Source organism: Lepisma saccharinum, chromosome 16, assembly GCF_977018435.1.
Source record: "Lepisma saccharinum chromosome 16, izLepSacc3.1, whole genome shotgun sequence".
Taxonomy (NCBI): domain Eukaryota; kingdom Metazoa; phylum Arthropoda; class Insecta; order Zygentoma; family Lepismatidae; genus Lepisma; species Lepisma saccharinum.
In genome coordinates, this window is record NC_139244.1 from 43871367 (window position 1) to 43890858 (window position 19492).

The 19492-nt window shown below is 35.8% G+C and overlaps 1 protein-coding gene across 2 annotated transcripts; it reads left to right on the plus strand.

Moving 5' to 3' along the window:
• Window positions 1-290: 290 nt before the first annotated feature.
• GXIVsPLA2 (phospholipase A2 group XII) lies at window positions 291-19217 on the plus strand. Of its 2 annotated transcripts, XM_083138092.1 has the most exons (5): window positions 291-926; window positions 2347-2414; window positions 5836-5946; window positions 7646-7817; window positions 14562-19217. In XM_083138092.1, the coding sequence occupies exons 1-5, from the start codon at window positions 692-694 to the stop codon at window positions 14696-14698; spliced, it is 723 nt and encodes a 240-aa protein (XP_082994218.1). In that variant the 5' UTR covers window positions 291-691; the 3' UTR covers window positions 14699-19217. The 2 variants fall into 2 exon arrangements, with proteins under 2 accessions (XP_082994218.1, XP_082994219.1); XM_083138093.1 differs by lacking the exon at window positions 5836-5946.
• The last annotated feature ends 275 nt before the right edge of the window (window positions 19218-19492 follow it).

Sequence of the window (19492 nt, forward strand, 5' to 3'; positions counted from 1 at the left end):
TAGTGGTCATACAATAATTATTGTTACAATTCAAGTTTTATTAAATGGATGCTCCTGAGCCCCCTATTTTTTTTTCTGGCGACGTCCGTGCCCTCCACTCGTTTTCACTGACTAGACTAAGGTTCGGATTTGGTTGAAGATTATTGTTTGTCTGCTACTAAATGTTTGGTTAATTATTAATTTATAATTTTACTTTGAATCGTAGTGGATGCAGCACTGTTCCTTTTCATGTGACAGTTCACCATGTGACTGTTACGTCACCAACGCAATAAACAAAACACTAACACGTAGCGCCTGTAGTTTTTGTGGCGAATTTTGACTTCATCAAAATATGTTTTTCAGTTTCTTTTATTATTTTGTGCCAGCGTATTTAAATTGTGGAACAAGCAAATATAAATGTTGTTTGTCTAAAGTATTTGAATTGAATACCGGTAACTATAGGATCTTTTTATAGATTTAGTTCGAAATTCCAACCAATGAGGAGAGACCCCGTCTGTCTGATTCAGCACATGTCTGCCGTCTGCTAAAGGACTATTAAAAAAAAAAAAAAGAGTGTGGCTAAAATCAGCTGGCTCGAGTACCTCCATTGCGTTGTGTTGTGTAGAACTAAATGGAAAGATGCCAAAAGTATTGTCGTTACTAAGGCCATTTGCCTCTAATTAAGAGGCCATGTTGTGAACGTGTTGGAAGCATGGCTGAATTTTCGAAGATGAAATTATTTTTATACGCTTTATCATTTATAGGATTTGCCTGGAACGGGCATAGCGAAGGATTATTCTCAAATTTAAAGGATGCTGTTTTCACGGCACAACACGTTTTCAAAGACATTCTCGGAAATTTTATTACAGTGGCGAGAAAGGTTAAAGATGTGCATGATGTGTTAAATGCAGCGGTGGAAGAGAACTGTCAATTCAGATGTCCTGGTGGTGAGTTTAGTGTTGACAGCAAAGTGCACTTGAAAACTATTCGATTTCGAGGTTATTTATCAAATGAGTGTTTACGATTGATGTAATGTAATTGTATAACCTAAACTGAGAAGGCACAGCAAGTCTGTCGCTAGTTTCTTCACTATTTTGAATTGGACATAGTTTCCAGTCAGATGGCTAGTAGGCATTTTTCATCTAATTTTTGTCAAATTTGCAAACTTTATTCAAAATATTCCAACGATAAGTTTTTTGATCATCATGTACCTCATATTTCTATGGGATTTATTCTTGTTATGCACAAGAATAATGTAGTATTCAAAAGTTTCTTCCTAGCCAGCAGTATTGTATATATATTTTTGCAAAAATGCAATTTTGCACACTACAAAATTTCAACACAGTAAGGTGACCATCCTTGTAGTTGAAGGAATTATGAAATATGAAATTTGGGTAACTGTCTGATATCGCCCGAACGGATTTCTTCAAATTTACAGGAGAAACTACTTACTGAAACCACTTTCTGTATCATTGTCGAGGTTCTTCGAGGTATTTTATTTCGCGGAAACTAAAAACTTCACCATAGAATGCTGCAGAATAATAAATAATCAGTTGTTACGTAAAGAACTTGCATCTTCTGTAACATTAGGCCATTGTTTCCATTATGTACGTGGAGATGGCGCGAGTGTCGAAAGTCACGCGGTCTCTGCAGGGTTTCCAAACGTGCCTTTTTTTCACGAGAATTTTTAAAAATTATTTTTAACTATGCTTACCTAACCAAACCTAACCTAACCTTGCCGGAAATGGTCCGTGGGGCTATCGTGAATGGTTTTTGGGGCTATCCGTCAATGGTTTTTGGGGCTATCGTGAATGTTTTTTGGGGCTATCCGTCAATGGTTTATGATGACATAATAAACACAAAAGTAGGTATTTTTCAGTTAAGAAGGTTCAAACACTGTATACCCACTCCAAATTGACAAAACACAAGCACGACTGCATACCATATTGTCTGTTAATAACAAGGAAGACAAATAATGACTTGTAATATGAAAAGTTGACACTATTTTATGGAAAAAGGCATAACTTCACCTTAAAGAATCTTCCGCAATGCAGAATATGTAAGTATCAATGCTAAAATTAAGAAAATAAATGAGTGAGAGGTGTTCGGGCCTTATCAGACAAGTACCGAAATTTGATCTATGGATGTAGTTTTGTGAGCATACATGTTTGGTTTTAATTGTGGTTCAGATGCGTGAAGTACTTGAAAGTGAATTTTTTAATGTAAGCAGCGAAAATGAATTGTCGCATAAATGTGAATATTAGTTTAGGTGGTACAAATGAGATAACATGGGCAGTTGTGTAGTATATCTGGTATGAAACCACATTTTTTTTCTTAATTCCACATGCATTCTGTATTATTTTTCAGGTGGGAAAACATCACCAAACAAATATCACAAGCCTCAGAGCAATGGTTGTGGATCTCTGGGACTTGAGGTGAGTAGTGTTGTGACTGTGCTCTGTATGTTCATAATTTGCATACTAAAGGAGGATCTTCAGAACAAGCTGGACATCCCATACAGTGTGACCCAAAACAACAATAATTAATCTGCTTTTTTAAAGATACTAAGATGAAAACAATTTCCTATTTCTGCTTTTATTTAAGAAGTTATTAATAATTTCAAAGGCTCGGCCTTCATTTTTTTTCAGCAGCAGTTTAGTGCAACTTGTGCCCAAGTACACAAACTAGAAACAATGAAGACAGCAGGGTAAAAATCTGATATTCCCCAGACACCTATAACTTCTTCGTTTTGTCAATTTTTAACATTTGTAGTTACATATCTGCTTCGCGGAACATTCTTTAAGGTGTATTCATGTTTTTCGTCCTGGAATCGGTGGGAAATTTAAACTAAAAAATATTTTTGTTTGAAATTTTTGAGTCCAAATTTCCTACCGATTCCGGGCTCCGCCCCTGGGGGTAATTGACCTACCACCCCCAACCGCTGACATGTCCCTGTTAAGGGCATCTTAGAAATTGGCCGGAGTCACCTGCCCCCAAATGAGCCCCAAACTTTTAAATTTGAAGAAATCCGTTACATCACACAAAACACCTTTCAGATGTTAGGCAATGCTACAGGAACTTATTACTGTAAGTAGTTTCTTCTGTAAAAATGAAGAAATCTGTCTGGGGAATATCAGATTAGTACCGACAGTGGTTCTTCAAACTGAATAAGGTAACACTTTACTATACCGGAGACAGATTTCATCAAATTTACAGGAGAAAGTACTTACGCAAATCATTTTCTGTAGCGTTGTTGATGTTCGGGAATATAGTTTTGATCCATTTTAATGCGAATGCGTGTGGTTTTGTACGAAAATCTATTTCTAGCACTATACGCTCTCGTATTGTCCGTATATGCTAAATTAAACTAAAGGAGTGCTAATGGAACCTAACCTAACAGGCCTAACCTAACCTAGTAGGCATACCTCGTCCCCGTGATGGTTCGTGGGGCTATCGTGAATTTTTGGGCTAACGTCAGTGGTTTTTGGGGCTACCCGTGGATGGTTTGTTGGAAATAAGGAACAAGAAATAGGCATTATTTTCGTTAGAAATTCATTATTTCACATATAGAAATGTTCCGCAATGCAGAATAGTACGTTAGCAATGTAAAAAATTGCGAAATAAATCATTGATAGATGTCTCCGGTATAGTAAAGTAGTACCCTGAAGAAATTTCTAAGTCAACATGGAAGTAGGAAATTTTTGCTCGTAGTTTCCTGTGTGTAATGCCAATGTCATGTATTTTTTACATGAATGGAATTTATACATGTTTATAAGCACAAACTAGAGAGACTGATAAGTAATTTAGGGATACCATGTCTTTCCCCTCTATATATACATGTTTTCCAGAAAGTGGTTTCAGTTTTAATGTCTCTTGTAGTTTATGGTTCTTACAAGCACTTTAACACAATTTATGTTTCAGGAGAATGCACACTCCCTTCATCAGACATTGGCTGTTGCTAGTGATGTCTACAAAACATTTTTTGTGTACTGATTAGCAGGGGTGCCCACAGGGGATGATTATGGTGCAGACTGCACCATCAAAATTTTTTGGGGATTTTTCCTTAAAATAATATAAGTCTCAGCATTTATATATTTCTAAAAAAATATCTGTAAAAGAAAGTTTACACATTAGGTACACCATATTTAATCGACTAGATAAAGAAAAGGGAGTATTTAGGGGAAGGGAGACCACATGTGGATTCCAAGCTTTGGTGGAGGGGAAATTTGATGAGTGAGCAGTGCAGCTGACACAAGTGGTTGACTTACGTTATCAATTAACCATTGCTGCCAAGGGAATTGTAACATATAATATTATTATGAGATAGGGACATTATCCAACTCTTGTAACGTTTGGGGAACAATATCCAACTCTTGAATATCAGTGTTAAGTCTTGGATGAGGATGGGAATTTTGCTTATGGGTATTGAGCATTAAATGGGGGGGAGGGAGTTAACCAACTCTTGTGTATTATTATGTCTTAGACCGTTGCGGATAGTATGGTGAAGGAACTTGAGAATTAAATGTGAGGGGCGAGGGGTGCAATGTCAACAGTAAGTCTAAAATTAGCATGTACATTTTGGATGGAGGATTGAGTATTAAATTTTAGGGGGAGAAATAAAGCACTTAACAATGTTTTAAATCTTAGATTGACAAGGGATTTCTGTAGTGGCGGGAGGGTTCGAACATTATATTTTGGAGACAATATTTAGCAGCACATGTTTTTGGCATCGAATGTGTGAAAAGAGAAGCTGGAAAAGAGTAAATATTGCGGGACCCTATGAAAGTATTGGCACCCCTATTAAATTAATATTCTGCAAGCCTAAAAAGAAATGGATGTAAAAATGTTCTTGCTTGCTTCGTTCGCATTAATGCATGTTTAGCATTTTCATGATGTGGTTGTGAAGCATTGTACTACAACTGCATTACAAGATATAAGCAATATTCTTCATATTGATCAATAATATCATTTCTTAAATATAATGCTTAGTGTTGGTATAGTGCTTCATTTAAAGCAGGTGCATCATTTTAATGATGTAGTTCTGTCAGCAATGTTGTTATACGGAGGATTCTGTGACATTCGCTACGAGAGACTGCGGCCGCCGGGCCGCTTGTCGCAGAGTCTCGTAGCAAATGTCACGGAATGCTCTGTATTATTGATTCCATCCATATATGCTATAATAGTTGTACTAAGTGTACTTCATAGTAACACCTTGCACATTGCCCTGATGAAACAGAAAAATAAATAATGTCAAATTCGCATTTCTAACTTCTTGTCGTAGGGCAATTTTACCCTAGTAAGGGATAAAATCTTTGTAATTATTGCTATGTTACTTTATGACATTTGAGATTAAACTTAAGCATTTAACCAATGTGCTAGCTTTCTGTTATTTAGAAAATCTGAAGAAGTGGAAAGTATGGACAGTGTAAGATAAGAGGCTATTGTATTCAGATAAAAATCAATTATTTCGTATTCATCAAATATAGTGTTAAGGTAATATAAAATATACTTTCCATAGATATGCTGTCGTAATTACTTAGTGGAGATTGACATGATTTGGGGAAGGGGGGGGGGGGGGAATGGGACACCCATGCTGATTAGAGTGTGTGACAATCTACTTTGGTACCTTGCACCAGTTCTGTATTCCCTCCCGTTACAGTTTCCGCTATGGAAAAATTACTTTCCATCATAATTGTGCCTGCATGATTTGGTTTCACAAGTTAGATGTGGTGCTCATACATGTCTGTGTGTTACCATTTATTTAAGATTGTTAGTTTTGATTGCTGTAGTATTCCCAGATTTTCTAATATACTTTAGACAGCAGCAACTTATTTGTCTTATTTCTTCTTTATTCAGAAGCTGGAGAGCAAGTCACGGGGAGTGGAACGATCTCCAATTCAGCCTGAACATTTCACCCTTTCTGCAAGTGTTGCACTCGTTTTGGTCCAAGTTTTGAATTATTTTTCGGTAAAAATCTGAACATTTCTGCAGTGTTTTTCTCTTGTTGGCACTCACTCACACACTACCTACTTTTTGCAACATAATGCTTCACAAGTTAATACTCTGTAACTTTAAAAGGTTCCACACCTATTTCCAGTAATCAAAAACGTCACCTCCCCCATTACTTACAAAGGGTGTTTTACTCGCTCTCGCACCCTGATTTTAGCTTATAAAAATCAAACTATCTATCATAATGTAATGAGATTTGCCACGGACATACCTTGGTGTATGAGATGCATGGTGACGTCATTGGAGATGGCGTGGGCATGCGTGTGCGTCTGGATGATTCTGCTGTTAAATAAAGTTTCTGTTTCTGATTATTTAAACTTTGAGGCAATAAACGTAGCAGTTTGAAAGACGTGTTTTCTTCTAGTTCTTCGTCAGACCTTGTACACTACCTTGTTTTATTTTTTTTCTTATCATAGTCAACCCAGAGAAGTAAAAATGACATAAATTAATCACAACAAATGATAACAAAATTAGACACATCATTATTCATGAAGTACTGCTTTAGAATAGTACCCACTGATTCACATTCATGATGTCAGCATTGTGGATCTTGTTATTACAATATTTAAATGCACTCCTTAACACTTTCCGGTTGGGAATTGGATGTGATGCAAGCAGAGTAAAACACCCATTCCGGTTGCCAATTGGGTAGGATACGATCGCCGTATTTCCATTGCATTAACATTTATTTGCCCGAACCTTATGCGATTATTATTGTACGCGCTTGGAGATAGTTTCATTTTTTTGCCACCAGATAGCATCTTATGCTGGTTGCGTAAAGGCTTACCATTATTTTGTTGTATTTTTGATTATGAAAATGTAACATCTAATTGAATTATCTATTAGAGCAGAATCTAAGCTTTCATTTGATATATAATACATTGTGATTCCATTAATAGTGTGTTTTTCTGGATTTTTTATAAAAAAAGCCCTAAAATGTCCATCCACAGGTAAAAGACTTGTGAAAAGCATCAGACCGGAAAGTGTTAAAACAAGTCAGTTAAGTTTGAAGCTACAAATGAGAAGTTTGTGGAATGTTACTTTTTTTTTTTTTTTTTTTTTGGGAAAGTCCTTGATTAATGTAAATACCTGTGGCACTCCAGCCCGGAAAGCCAGACCCTACGGCATCACCCACCTGCTGAGGTGGGAGATCATGTGACCAGTTACTGGGTGACGTGTGGTCAGTGTGACAAACCCCCAGTCATTGTTGTAGGTTTCCATGATCAGATTACGCTACTCATTCGTAGCTCTCCAATTTCCTCACAATGCTGGGTGGCTCATACACAGGCCGAACGAAATCTCAGAGAAAAGTTGTTGTACTTCCCCCAGGAGACTTCAAACTGCATGCGTCCCTTAGCTGGAGCCCAAAGCATGACACCTTACACCACTTGGCCACGGTGTGGGATTTGTTTTAAATATTACTATTTGGAAATATAGCTGTATTTAAATATAGCAATATTTCTCCAAACAAGGAGACGTGTGTGATGTTTGTGTCAGGGGCTTATCTACAATTTTTCATTGGGGAGGGGATGTAGGGGTAAATTTAGAACCAACATTATTATAAGTGGGGCTTTTGTGAAAATTTTCTCCACATTGTACTTTGAAAAACATAAAAATCCATGTTCTGATATGAATAATATGTTCTTTTTCCACCCAGATCAGTAGCGATGCTCTTCCAATTGGACGCATGACAAAGTGCTGTGATGAACACGACATCTGTTATGACACATGTGGCTCCGACAAGGAGAACTGTGATTTCAAGTTCAAGAGGTGTCTGTATAGTTTCTGCGAGGAAGCTGAAAGAAAGCTGGGAGAGAATGTTGTGAAAGGCAAGTAGTGACAATTACTTTCTCCATGGCGTCTTTCTTTTTGTTAATGCATGAATGCTTTTTTAGTTATCAGTGCATGAATTGCATGCTGTTAACGAACATGTTCATACATGATTTTGCAAGCGGCATGGTCTGTGTCAGTATGCGTTCTTTCTTATTAACTCTACCCTTAAATGCTGAGATGCAACATGTGTGTCCCATTTAGGTGAGGTTGCTCACCATGAGATGTGATATATAGGTCACATTTGGTTTTTCGACTTTTGAAAAATACTGTGGCACAGGTAATGTTCGGAGATATGTGTTTGAGTGCTACATGGATCTTAATAATTAGTAAAGTTTAATTTGATTATGGCTATATTGGATTGGGGGGGGGGGTGTCGCTGAAAGAAGCTCAACTTTTACATTAGAAATTATATTTTTTCTCCGATAGAATCAGTAACAAGTGTGCAATTCTTGCCATGGAAGTGGAACACATGTCAGGCAATATGCAGGTACTGTTTTGATCCATCATGCCCCAGCATTGCCTATGTGGGGGGCCGATGAGATTAAAATTTCGTAAAAACATTATTATTTTTTTTACTTTTGTCTTGTTCTCTACTTGATAAATGATTTTTTTTATTTACAATAGGCTTGTAGTCTAATCTGTACTGATAAAAATTAGCTAAAATTTGTAAGTGTAGCATTCGTTGCTACCGAGATCTAAATTTTTATACATAATTTAAACTTCCTGCTGAAAGTATGCTCTGCGTTGGGGCCATATCTGGGAAAATCAGCCTCACCATATAAGGATTAAATGATAATTAGGACATGGGCTTTGGTTTGTTTTAAATACCATCAGGATATGTTCTAGAGAGCAAGACTTAAGTAATATGGTATTTAAAATCGTGACATTTAGGGCTGACCCTATACTGATATCCTGACCGATTTCCACCAATACCGATAAGTCAATTCTTTCTAGACCCAGAGGGTGCAAGAAAGGAAGTTTTTGAAATGTTGCACTTACACCGAGAAATTGGAAAAAATTCTCAGTGACGTAATGTTCACTGTTTATATATTTACTTCATGTCATGTTGTACTGTGTTTTCTTAAGTTTTCCCAGCAAGGAAATTATGCTCAATATATAAAGCTGGAAATAAGTTATGTTAATGTGTTTTTGCATAGGCTGAGAATTTGACACATGATGAAAATTATGGCATCAAAGGAGAAAGTATTAAAGAAAGCGTATATTAAAGGAATTGTTTCACATATTTTTTCTCCATTTCTCACTGTTACTTCTGGCATGTACACAAATGTGAGACATTGTGTGATTAGCCAAGCAATAGATACTGCATGCATTACGATGATTTCATCCCAATTAAAGTCCTTAGCCTTGTTACCTTTGAGTTATTTTGGGGAATTTTCCCAGGTTATTGTGGGGAGTCTGATTCATTATTCAGAATCTACAGGGTCCTTTAGTTGCAGTGCAATACATTATGGACTTGTGATGTTTCTTTCTTGGCAAAAGAGGCAACTGGTGTGGCTTGAATTGAATGCTTATGTATTGTGACTGGTTGGATGAGGATTGCTCCTATAATGCTTCTCTTGCTTTGCTGTATGTTCTTTGTTTCTACCACTTGCTTTATTCTCTGCATCTCCTTGTGTTGTGATGTGTTCTGTCTTGTTCTTACAAATCGAGATTTCCTCATCTTGGCTTTGCTTATTTGCATGGTGTGCTCCTATTGGGTTGTGCGATATTATCAGTTTCTTGTTGGATTGTATAATTCATAGTGTTTTCTTGTTTCTAAATGTCGAATTTGCTTTTGCCTAACCTTCTTTTGGGTATACTAATCTAGTGAGTAAAATTGCAATTTGCTTGCTTGGGACAATTCTATTATATTTGATGGCGTAATTCATTACCTTGTTTGGATTGTAAGCCGTAACATTATGGTTATTGTACGCTGATGCACTGTTCATGCTTTTAATACAAATTTCTTTGGTTGCAAATTTGAAAAAATGTAAATTGTGATGAATGGAACGTAATTGAAAGGAACAAAGCGTAATAAAGGATACTTTTAGAAAGATAAGAAGACATAATTTCCAAAGGTGGTAGCACTAATTACAAACACTGATGTTGTAATGACTAAATGTAGTGTTATACAAGGTGCATTCAAGAAATAACCGGAAAAGTAGTATGAAAATTCTAAAATACGACAGTGATTGTTATATGTTTGTTATTTTGTGAAGGCATCTGTAAGCTATTCATAGCTGGGGCTGGCACGCTTGCCTTGTGCATCGATTGCTGGAAGACAGTTGGCAACATAGCATCCCAACAACAGCACTCCATTCTGACATTTCATGTATCCAGGGAAGTATTTCACCACCTTTGGCTGCTAGCAAAACGCCACAAGATAAGTAACTAACTAACTCTCTAGTCTTCTTAAAGAAGGTGGCGGCACCCTTACAGGAGTGCTCCAATCTGGAGCAGCAAAGTGTTATGAGATTTTTGTTGAGTGAAGGCGTGAAACCGATACAAATTCATCGCTGCATGACAGTTCAGTATGGTGACAACTGTACGAGTCGATCACAAGTGAACGAGTGGGCTGAGAAGTTCAAACAGGGTATAACCAGTGTTGAAGATTCGCTGCGTCCAGGTTGCTCTGTCCCTGCAGTCACGGAAAGCAACATTCTCAAGTGGAGGACTTGATATGGGAGAACCGGCATATTACTGTCAGAGAAATTGCTTCTCAGATGGAAATAAGTGTAGCCCACAATATCAACCTTTGCGCGAAAAACTGAAACCAGCCATTCGACAGAGACGTCGTGGTCTGGTGTCCACTGGTGTGCTTTTGTTCCATGATAATGCGAGACCACACACTGTCATTGTCACATTGTCTACCATCGAGGACCTAAAGTATGAGTGCTTACCCCACCCTCCATAATCACCCGATCTCGCACCTTCCGATTTCTACACCTTTGGCCCACTGAAAGATGTCAGTAAGTGGATCGATCTTCCAGAATGGTTACGCATGCGTCCAAAAGAATTTTTTTTCTGTAGAATCAGTGCCCTTATAAAGTGCTGGCATAGGTGCATTGAGCTGGGGGGATATTCTGTTGAAACATAGTATTGTAGTTCTTTTGGTGCTTGTAAAAAATATTTGTTTACAACATATTTCGTACCTGGTGGAGGTACATAGTGGTTCAAATCCCACTTTAAACTGTAGGTCCAGTCTCGATTAGCCTTACTGTGCATAAAGTAGACTTAAAACACCTACTCAATCAATCAACAACATATTTCCGGTTATATATTGAATGAGCCTTGTATAAATGTGTTTCCTAATATTTGTTAATTGGCAATCTTGTTACTGACTGTGCACTTTTAATTCTTTATGTAACTCTTGAAAAGGACACATGTAAGAGTTGTGTCCAAATGTTAAATATTGAAAAGATTTAGTCACTACAAAGATAAAGTATACTTTTAATTAGTGCTTAAAAATTAGTTTTATTTTTATAACATAACTATTTCAAATATTTACATAACATATGATTACAATATGGATGAGAAGTATGCACTGAATGTGCTAGAGATATTCTTATTACATATTCAATTAATATTCAGCACCAAAATGCAAAAAGTTTTCAGACATTTTTCAAATATTAAGTTTGTTCATGGATTAGAATAATTCACGTGCAAGAACACCAGTTTTAAGGTTGACACTAGACAGCCAGTTGTCAACAGAAATGGTCAGTGTTCCTATTAGTCACCCCTGAGTAATCTGATACCACTTTTAACAAATGCTGCTATTCCCTTGATCTTATAATTTAAAGTTGTTCGCAATATTTGAAAGATTCAAGTACAACTATATCACATCATTTTATCAGAACTCTGCTTTAAAATATGCACATAGCTTCACATGTGTGATTATCAGAATACTACATAATTTAAATATCCACCTTTCCTATACAAAATGTTGGTGTAGAATTAACATTATTTTGCATTTTGTGGACTCTGTGAAATACCTACGCTCTTTTAATGCAATTGTCGGCTGGTATCAACTCAGTTGATACTTGCTGATAACAATATTGTGGTTATCACCAATACATAGATATTAATCAGTTTTGTTGTAGATGCCATCCACTTATAATCAGTTTATGTTAAAAATGTTCATTTTTCTTGAGAAATTCTTTAAGTAATACTTGTGAAATGTTGGAGAAGATTTTTTTTAAGAGCTTCCCTACTGAAAATTCTGTCTACTGTTTTCAGTAGATCAATGTCAGTAATGAAAATTTTCTTATCTATACAACTGAAAATGCAATGGAAAAATTGTACAATGACTAAAATAAATGTATGGTAATGCATGTGGAACTTGCTACCTAGGAATGTGTTCACACAAAAAAATCAAGTGTAGTGAACAAGTTTTTAAGTATGTAGCTTCATTGTGGTTAACACACTTGTAGGAAAATTGAAAAACATACTGTTTTATACATAAATTGACATATTGTTCTTCCTATATTCACACGAAAACAGCAAAAAATTAATTTGAACGAAGACCTGACCCTCAATGCTTGAAAAACCAAAACAAGCAAACACTTTTGACTACGTTGATCTAAAGATGGATCCTTTCTGCAATTGCATTACGCAGATATAATACTAACCATGGAAATTCCATGCTGAAAAAAAAATCAACTGATTTGATCATGTATTCAAACTGCTAGTTGCTTTAAGGTTGAGTTATTTCTTAAGAAAGAATTGTAGTAACTTATTCATTAAGATATATCTGACTTCAGTTGTATTCATTAGAAAAACAGTAGAAATTCAGTTCATGTACTGTCTTTGCAATGTACTTCAAAATCACTGAGAATAGGGTGTCAAGAATTAACTTGTCTATTCTTGGAGTCAATAAATGATTTTATAATATATTGTAGCAATTATTATGCATTGTTATTCCCATTGTTCTTTCAGTACAGTAGCCTTACTGCACAGCGCAGTAGTCCTCAGCTGTACAGTAGATATACAATAGAATTTCGGTACATTTCACAGTACACAGTAGAAGACATTTGAAAACAGTAGAAATTTCCAGCAGGATGAGTGCTGTATACTAATTGATATGATAAATATATGTTCTGACGGAACATATGTTGAGTGTATAGGATGCATTGAAAAAGTCTAGGAAGAATTTCAAAAAGATCTAATTTTGAGAATTTACAATTACAATTTAAAATATATATTGCTGACACTAGTCCAAGGACCAAATAAAAAATAAATAGTTGAGGAAATAACACTTTAAACCTAAATTCATTTTAAGTCTGACCAAAATAAAGATAACCTTGTGTAATTTAATACATGTTTCATGAAATAAAATTCCATAGAAGTAATATGGTTGCCAAATTATGAGCTGAAAGGGCCAGAATTGGTGTTATTTCCCTTTAACCCTGCATTAGACACATAATTTTCTGAAACATACATAGGCACGTGGGGTACAACTGTCCCATACCATTCCTTTTAACTATCTAAATATATGAAATACACCGTGAATTATACTGTGTATGCATTGTGAACATTCTTTTTTTGTCTTCTAAGATTAGCTGCAATTTTCTGTTGTACTTTCTAAGTGACATAATTTTAAGAAGTTAGCGTCAGTTGCATTCTTGGGTGACAATTATCCCCCAGGCAACAACCAAAGCCGTGTCATGTTCACTTTCGTCACTAACACACACCTACATGTCCTCCCCTTCCTCACTAACCCACTTCATATAACACCTGAATCTGCTGTGTGCTCTGTCTTTCTTGGCTTTGATATTTTTCTAGTTATGTATTTGGTTCCCCCAAGTATGCAACTGGCATTAACTTTATAATATTACGTGACTTGGAAGTGCAACAGATCAACACAGATAAGCTTAGAACAAAGAAAAGGAAAGAACTTTCAGCTACACAAAACCACCCATGTGCAGTATAATTCACCTTCCCATACCTATGCTGATGCATCCCAGAACGTATCCTTCCTGGAGCTTCCAGAATGGTTCCTTCTTATTGAAGTCATTCCAGTATACCTCTCAACGAAAACAACCCACTATCAATACATAACACCCGAACTCTACACCTATTCTTAATAGTTCAAACCAAGTTTATCCCTTATTTTACTCCCACCCTACATGACTCATTTAAATTCCAGTTACAATCTCTTAAACCAAGTAACCCTTTATAGTTGCTCTCTCACTCCCCCAATAATCATAAATATAAGCAAATGTTACACATTACCTACCTTTCTACATAACTTCTGTACAATCTTTATTCTATTTATATGCAATAATGTACCACACTTTAACTCGTGCAAAAATGTTTATCTATTTCGATGTCTTGTAAATACAATCCATACTTCATGCATCCATGTATTTTTTTTATATATTTATCCAGAGTTACCTCAGTAACACTTCTACCTACTCTATTAATAGTTTAGCTCACAGTTATTGATTTAGTTATTGTGTTATATGTTTGAAGAACCCCAGTACTGGATCCTGCAGAATGTCTGTACAAGACACCTGTAGAATCAAGACAATTTGTAAAAATCACAAAGAGAAAAGAAAAACAGGGGATCCAACATTTGTGAAAACATGTCCTGGTCTTTTTAGGCAGCAGGACATAAGCACGTACCCTTGACTGGGGGTTCCCCCTTATATTATATATAGTTCATGGTTGCAATCTTGCTTGCAGTATCCCACATGCGTAATGGAGGGTTAATATGTAATGTGTTTGTTTTCTGTTTGTAGCCTGCAAAACTGCAGCTAAGATGCTATTCACGGGGACAATCACTCTTGGCTGCAAGTCTTACTTGGACTGCCAGAGCAAGGCTTGCTTCTGTTCACCAGCCAAGCACAAAGGACGAGGAGGGAAGGGCGAACTATGACACTGAACTTTGTCGTCTGTGATTATTTCCATGTGACCGAAAAAGGCTGACATTTTTTGTTGTAGACTGTGTAGATAAAGTTAACATGCCAGGTGTTTCTCCCTTGCATATTTAAGTATTACTGTATGCTTTAATTAAATTAATAATGTTGATGCTTCATACAGTAAAATTTTGCTATAATGAACTTATGGGTGTGAGAGCACCAGAACAAGTTGTTTGATGTTCACATGTGGTTTGAAGAAACTGATGTACATGAAGGTTAGGTTATGTATTTATCAAGTACAGGGTTATTCAAAAGGGATGGTGCAAGAGTACAAGTTATTTATTCATCTCTGAACTAACATGTCACAACGATCATGATGTGATTAGCTGAAGTGTTGGAAAAGTGATCCTAAATAACTAAAATACCACACTAAGATGCTAAAACAAGTTTGAGTTCAGACATGTCAACATGGCCTCCACATTATCTTTTGGTGAATCTCAAATGCTCCAGATCCTGATGCTGTGGTGATCGACTTTTCCACCGAGGTGGAAGAGACTTCATTGTTTAACGCTGACCTGTGAGTGAATCTAACTTCTTCCAATCGGTCTTGATTTCATAGGAGAAGTTAACGGTGTTTCTACTTGTCAAATTGTCTTGGCACATGTCAGAGAGCTACAATTTGAATTGTTCACAGTTCAGATGCTTTCATAAGGTGATCGTGGCATGGGTTTTGGCTCTTGCAATTCCACTCCAGCCTGTTTTGTTGATTTTCTTGGGATTCAGTCATATCCGGCTTGAGGTCTGCCCATTCTCTTCCGAAGTCTGTGTGTGTACCTGGACTTTTTCTGGGCTATAGCAATACTGGTTTTCACTGCTTCAACCAGTTTGGGTAATTGATTTCCCATGTGGTTCATCTGTGCCAGATTTTTCTGAAAGTCTGTCTGAGCGATTACGGCATCCTCAGTTGTGAATTTCATTATGAAAATGTCTTCCATCTGCTTCGATGTCATCCTCTTTAAAACTCAGTTGTACTAGTGGTAGTTATCTATGCACACATACAATCACGCTACATGCCTTTACTTCTACACAATCCTTTTTGGATAACCCTATTTACTTTGAATAAATTAATGATAGGAAGTTCATTCTAACAAGATTATGCTAGATTTAGATACCTGTTTACTGCAGCTAGAACTTTTTGTAATTGTTCAATTAAAATGGCTGTGTATATATATTTTTTTTTTTGCAATTTTTTAGACTAAAATTGTATTTTTCTCATGAATTTTTTTTTCAGCATACATATGAATTGACATGGCAATTTGTAACGTCACAGTCTTTATTTGGTTTTGTTACTAGCTTATTTTGTATGTAACAACTTATAATTAGGTGAGTCTTGCAATTGGAATTTAGTATATATAATGCTGTACAGCAATGAGATACCAGTCAACATGATGCTGATGTCGATCCATTCTGTGTCTGGTTTTATTTTTTGGCATCCTGCAGGAGCTTCAAATTAGTTTTTTATTCTATAAAGAACACGTATATTCTGAAAAAAACTAAACATCTTTAGAATTCACTTGGGACTTTAAGAGATTTCGTTAGTGGATTATTTTTGCTATTTTTAAGTTACTTGAAGTAGCAAATAGGCCATGAAAATGGTGCCGTTTATCCAATGGTTCTTGTGCATGCCGTAGGGGGAGTTTAAAATAGATGTATTTATTTAGGCCCTGAAATTTCAATATGATTCTTCAAGATTACATAAAGTTAAAAGAAAGTGAAGTAGATCGAGCTTTAATATTGCACTACTAATGCAAGATGATTCAGTATTATTTGTAACGTTTCTGCAACCTACAATAAACCAGAAACAACAAAGCAAATATAATTTATTTATTTTTATTTGTAGAGCTCAAACAGGCTGAACCCAATTATAGTGGTCTAATTACATAATAATTACAAAAGATTCACTGCAATGTTTGGTGTTTTTGTAGTTTGTATAAAGTCATACCAACAATATCAATGGTGTTATCAATCATGTTAAAAGAGTTGCACGCTCGCCACACGAGAGAACTGATGGCAATGAAACATTGCGAGTTTGGGGCATGTTTCAAAATGGAATTACAGTTGAATATGTTGGAGTCATATATTATATTATACCATTATGTACTTTGTAGAAGAATGGCCAGTCTCTTACTTGTCAGAGTTCTGGTTCAGTAAAGTTGTACTGTGAAAGTAGACTCTCAAAGGGCAACTTGAAGCCTATAGCCTCAATGCTACAATACTACATGATTTCAAGAAACGCTTATTACTGCAACATGATTGGTCTTCCTGCTCCTTCTTGGTGTCGAACACTAGTGTACTACTATTGAACAGCTTCTATCCTGAGTATAACTTCATAGGGAGCTTTCAGACCATAGCGACTTGTCACTTAGAAACGAACCTGCAATTTTCTGCTGTTTGTCAGTATTTCATCATATGTCTGCATACAAAGATGGAATTTGGTATTTTCAAAACTCTTAGCCCTTAATTCGTTAATTGCCTGTTCCAAAAGTATTCTGGTCAATCTTTCCAATTTGTTCCCTCAGACAGTACACAGATTCTGAAATAGAAAGTTGCCTGTTAATGGTGACAATTTCAAATTGTAAAAATTATGAGTAGGGCCCCGGGCTTTATGTTATAACATATTTTTCATTTGGCTTCGGACCTAATATTGGGGTGAGATCTTTACATATCTGATGCAAATCAGCCGAATAGACAAACTTGAGAAAGCATATTTTGACATATTTCACCAATTTCGCATTTTTATAACATATTTCTTCAATGTTGTTGTAATAAAACATATTTCTGTATAATTTCGTAATTCACTCGTACATAATCGGTTATTTCATATTTTTTCTTCTTCGTAGCTTTAGCACAAGGGATAGTTCATATTGTCGATGGCAGGATATGTAAATTGCGGAGGAAGAAAGATGCTGTCATTTCTTAGTACGAACAATAATACCCCACTTTTTTTGTACCGCCGACAATTGATAGCCATGCAAACATTATTGAGGAAAAATGTTCTCTCTCATTGTTGCACGGGAAGTAAAGAAGTTTCGTTCTCATTTCTTTGTCTTTTTTTAGCTTTTCACAAAAATCAGTCAAAAGTAAAAATAACATTCGGTACATTACAGCCCCTACTCTACTCTATCGGGTATGGGAGAAATTTGAGAGTACTGTTGTGCATATTTTTGGCTTTACTGGGAATATTTCTGCATTTTTCTGACATATTTGTAATTTTTCATGGCATATTTTCCAATTTATATGACATAATTACATACATATTTTACAGTTTTATAGGACATAAAGTCCCGGGCCCTAGTTATGAGAGTATAATGTAGTTAAAGCAGATGGTAACATTATTCCTGCAAATTTATCCAAACTTATTTGAGTATTATTCTCTCTCATTCCTTAGTGTTCCTCTAAGGATGGGGTTTATGTTTTCTCAGTTGTTATTGTGGTTAAATTAAACTATAAAAAAAACAATTGCCCTATATTGAAGTCAGTAAAGTGAAAATGATATGCGTAACAATCATGGCAGCTTATATAGAGTGTAAGATTTTAATTTTTTATTCTACTTTTTAAAGGTTAACTTTAGGTATTGTGAAATTAAGTGGCAATTAGGATAAAGTATGCTACACAAAATAGAAGAAAGTTGGACTTAGCAGTGATTTCAAATCAAATCTACAAGTGACACATGTCATACACCACTTGAGAACCAATCAATTGGATGCAGCCTCATGTGGTGTGAAAGATTGCATTTGATTGGTCTATTTTCATGTTGCATGTCTCGTGTCACTCCAATGTGTGATAGCCCTTAGAAAATGGAAATCGCTGTAGTTTTGACGAGAACCAAATTGAAGTGTGCTGAGCTGCCTATTGATACAATTATGTACCCACAATCATGCTTTATGCAAGTCAATAACTTTGTTATGCCAGTTACACTACTGTGCATAATTTGTGAAGTACATAGAACAAGGGAAACAAACTCCTAACTTGTTGCGGTATATTTTCAGTCTTCATTTCTTACGTATGGTACTCTAAAACCTTGCTCTTCCTTGAAAGAAAGATGGTAAAGGAATACTTCAGTTGAAAATTTAACTATTATGTTGCTCTTTTTATGCTCCTGAAACAGGTATCATGCTTTGATATCATTAGCAGAGTGCTGCTGTGCATAAATATTACTTTCGGTTTAGTTTATTATCTTTCATTTTACTTTTCTATTTGCTATATTTTTTATTACATTGCATTTTGAAAGTAGTGCAGCTGCCTGTTTTAGAACGTAATCCCATTTCTTGCCATTATTTTGTCTAGTTGGTTTTATCTATTATGTAGATGTACGTTATAAGTTTAGAATGGTTTGTTATATGCACATTTGCTTTATTGAGTTAAGGGATAAAGGAATCATACTTATTGGTTCAATTATTTCACAGGTAATGTGTTCTTGAAATTATAAAGGAAATTTTCCTGACACTTGAATGGAAATAAATTTTGTACTTATTATGTTGATAATTTTTATTTCAAACCAAAGCTTATTAGTCCAGGGGCATTTGTAATCCAGTGGGTTTTTGAATGAAGGGAATATATGACTACCAGTAATATGTTGCTAGTGTGGTACACAATAACATACTACCAGGTGTTTTGCCTGCAATTGTGGCAAAAGGCCTGTGTGATGTCATAAATCCAACATGGCTACCGCTTCATGCACTAAGAAAATCCATCATAACTACTTTTAATAGTGGTTTTGGAATTTTTTTATAGATACATGTTTTGTCCAG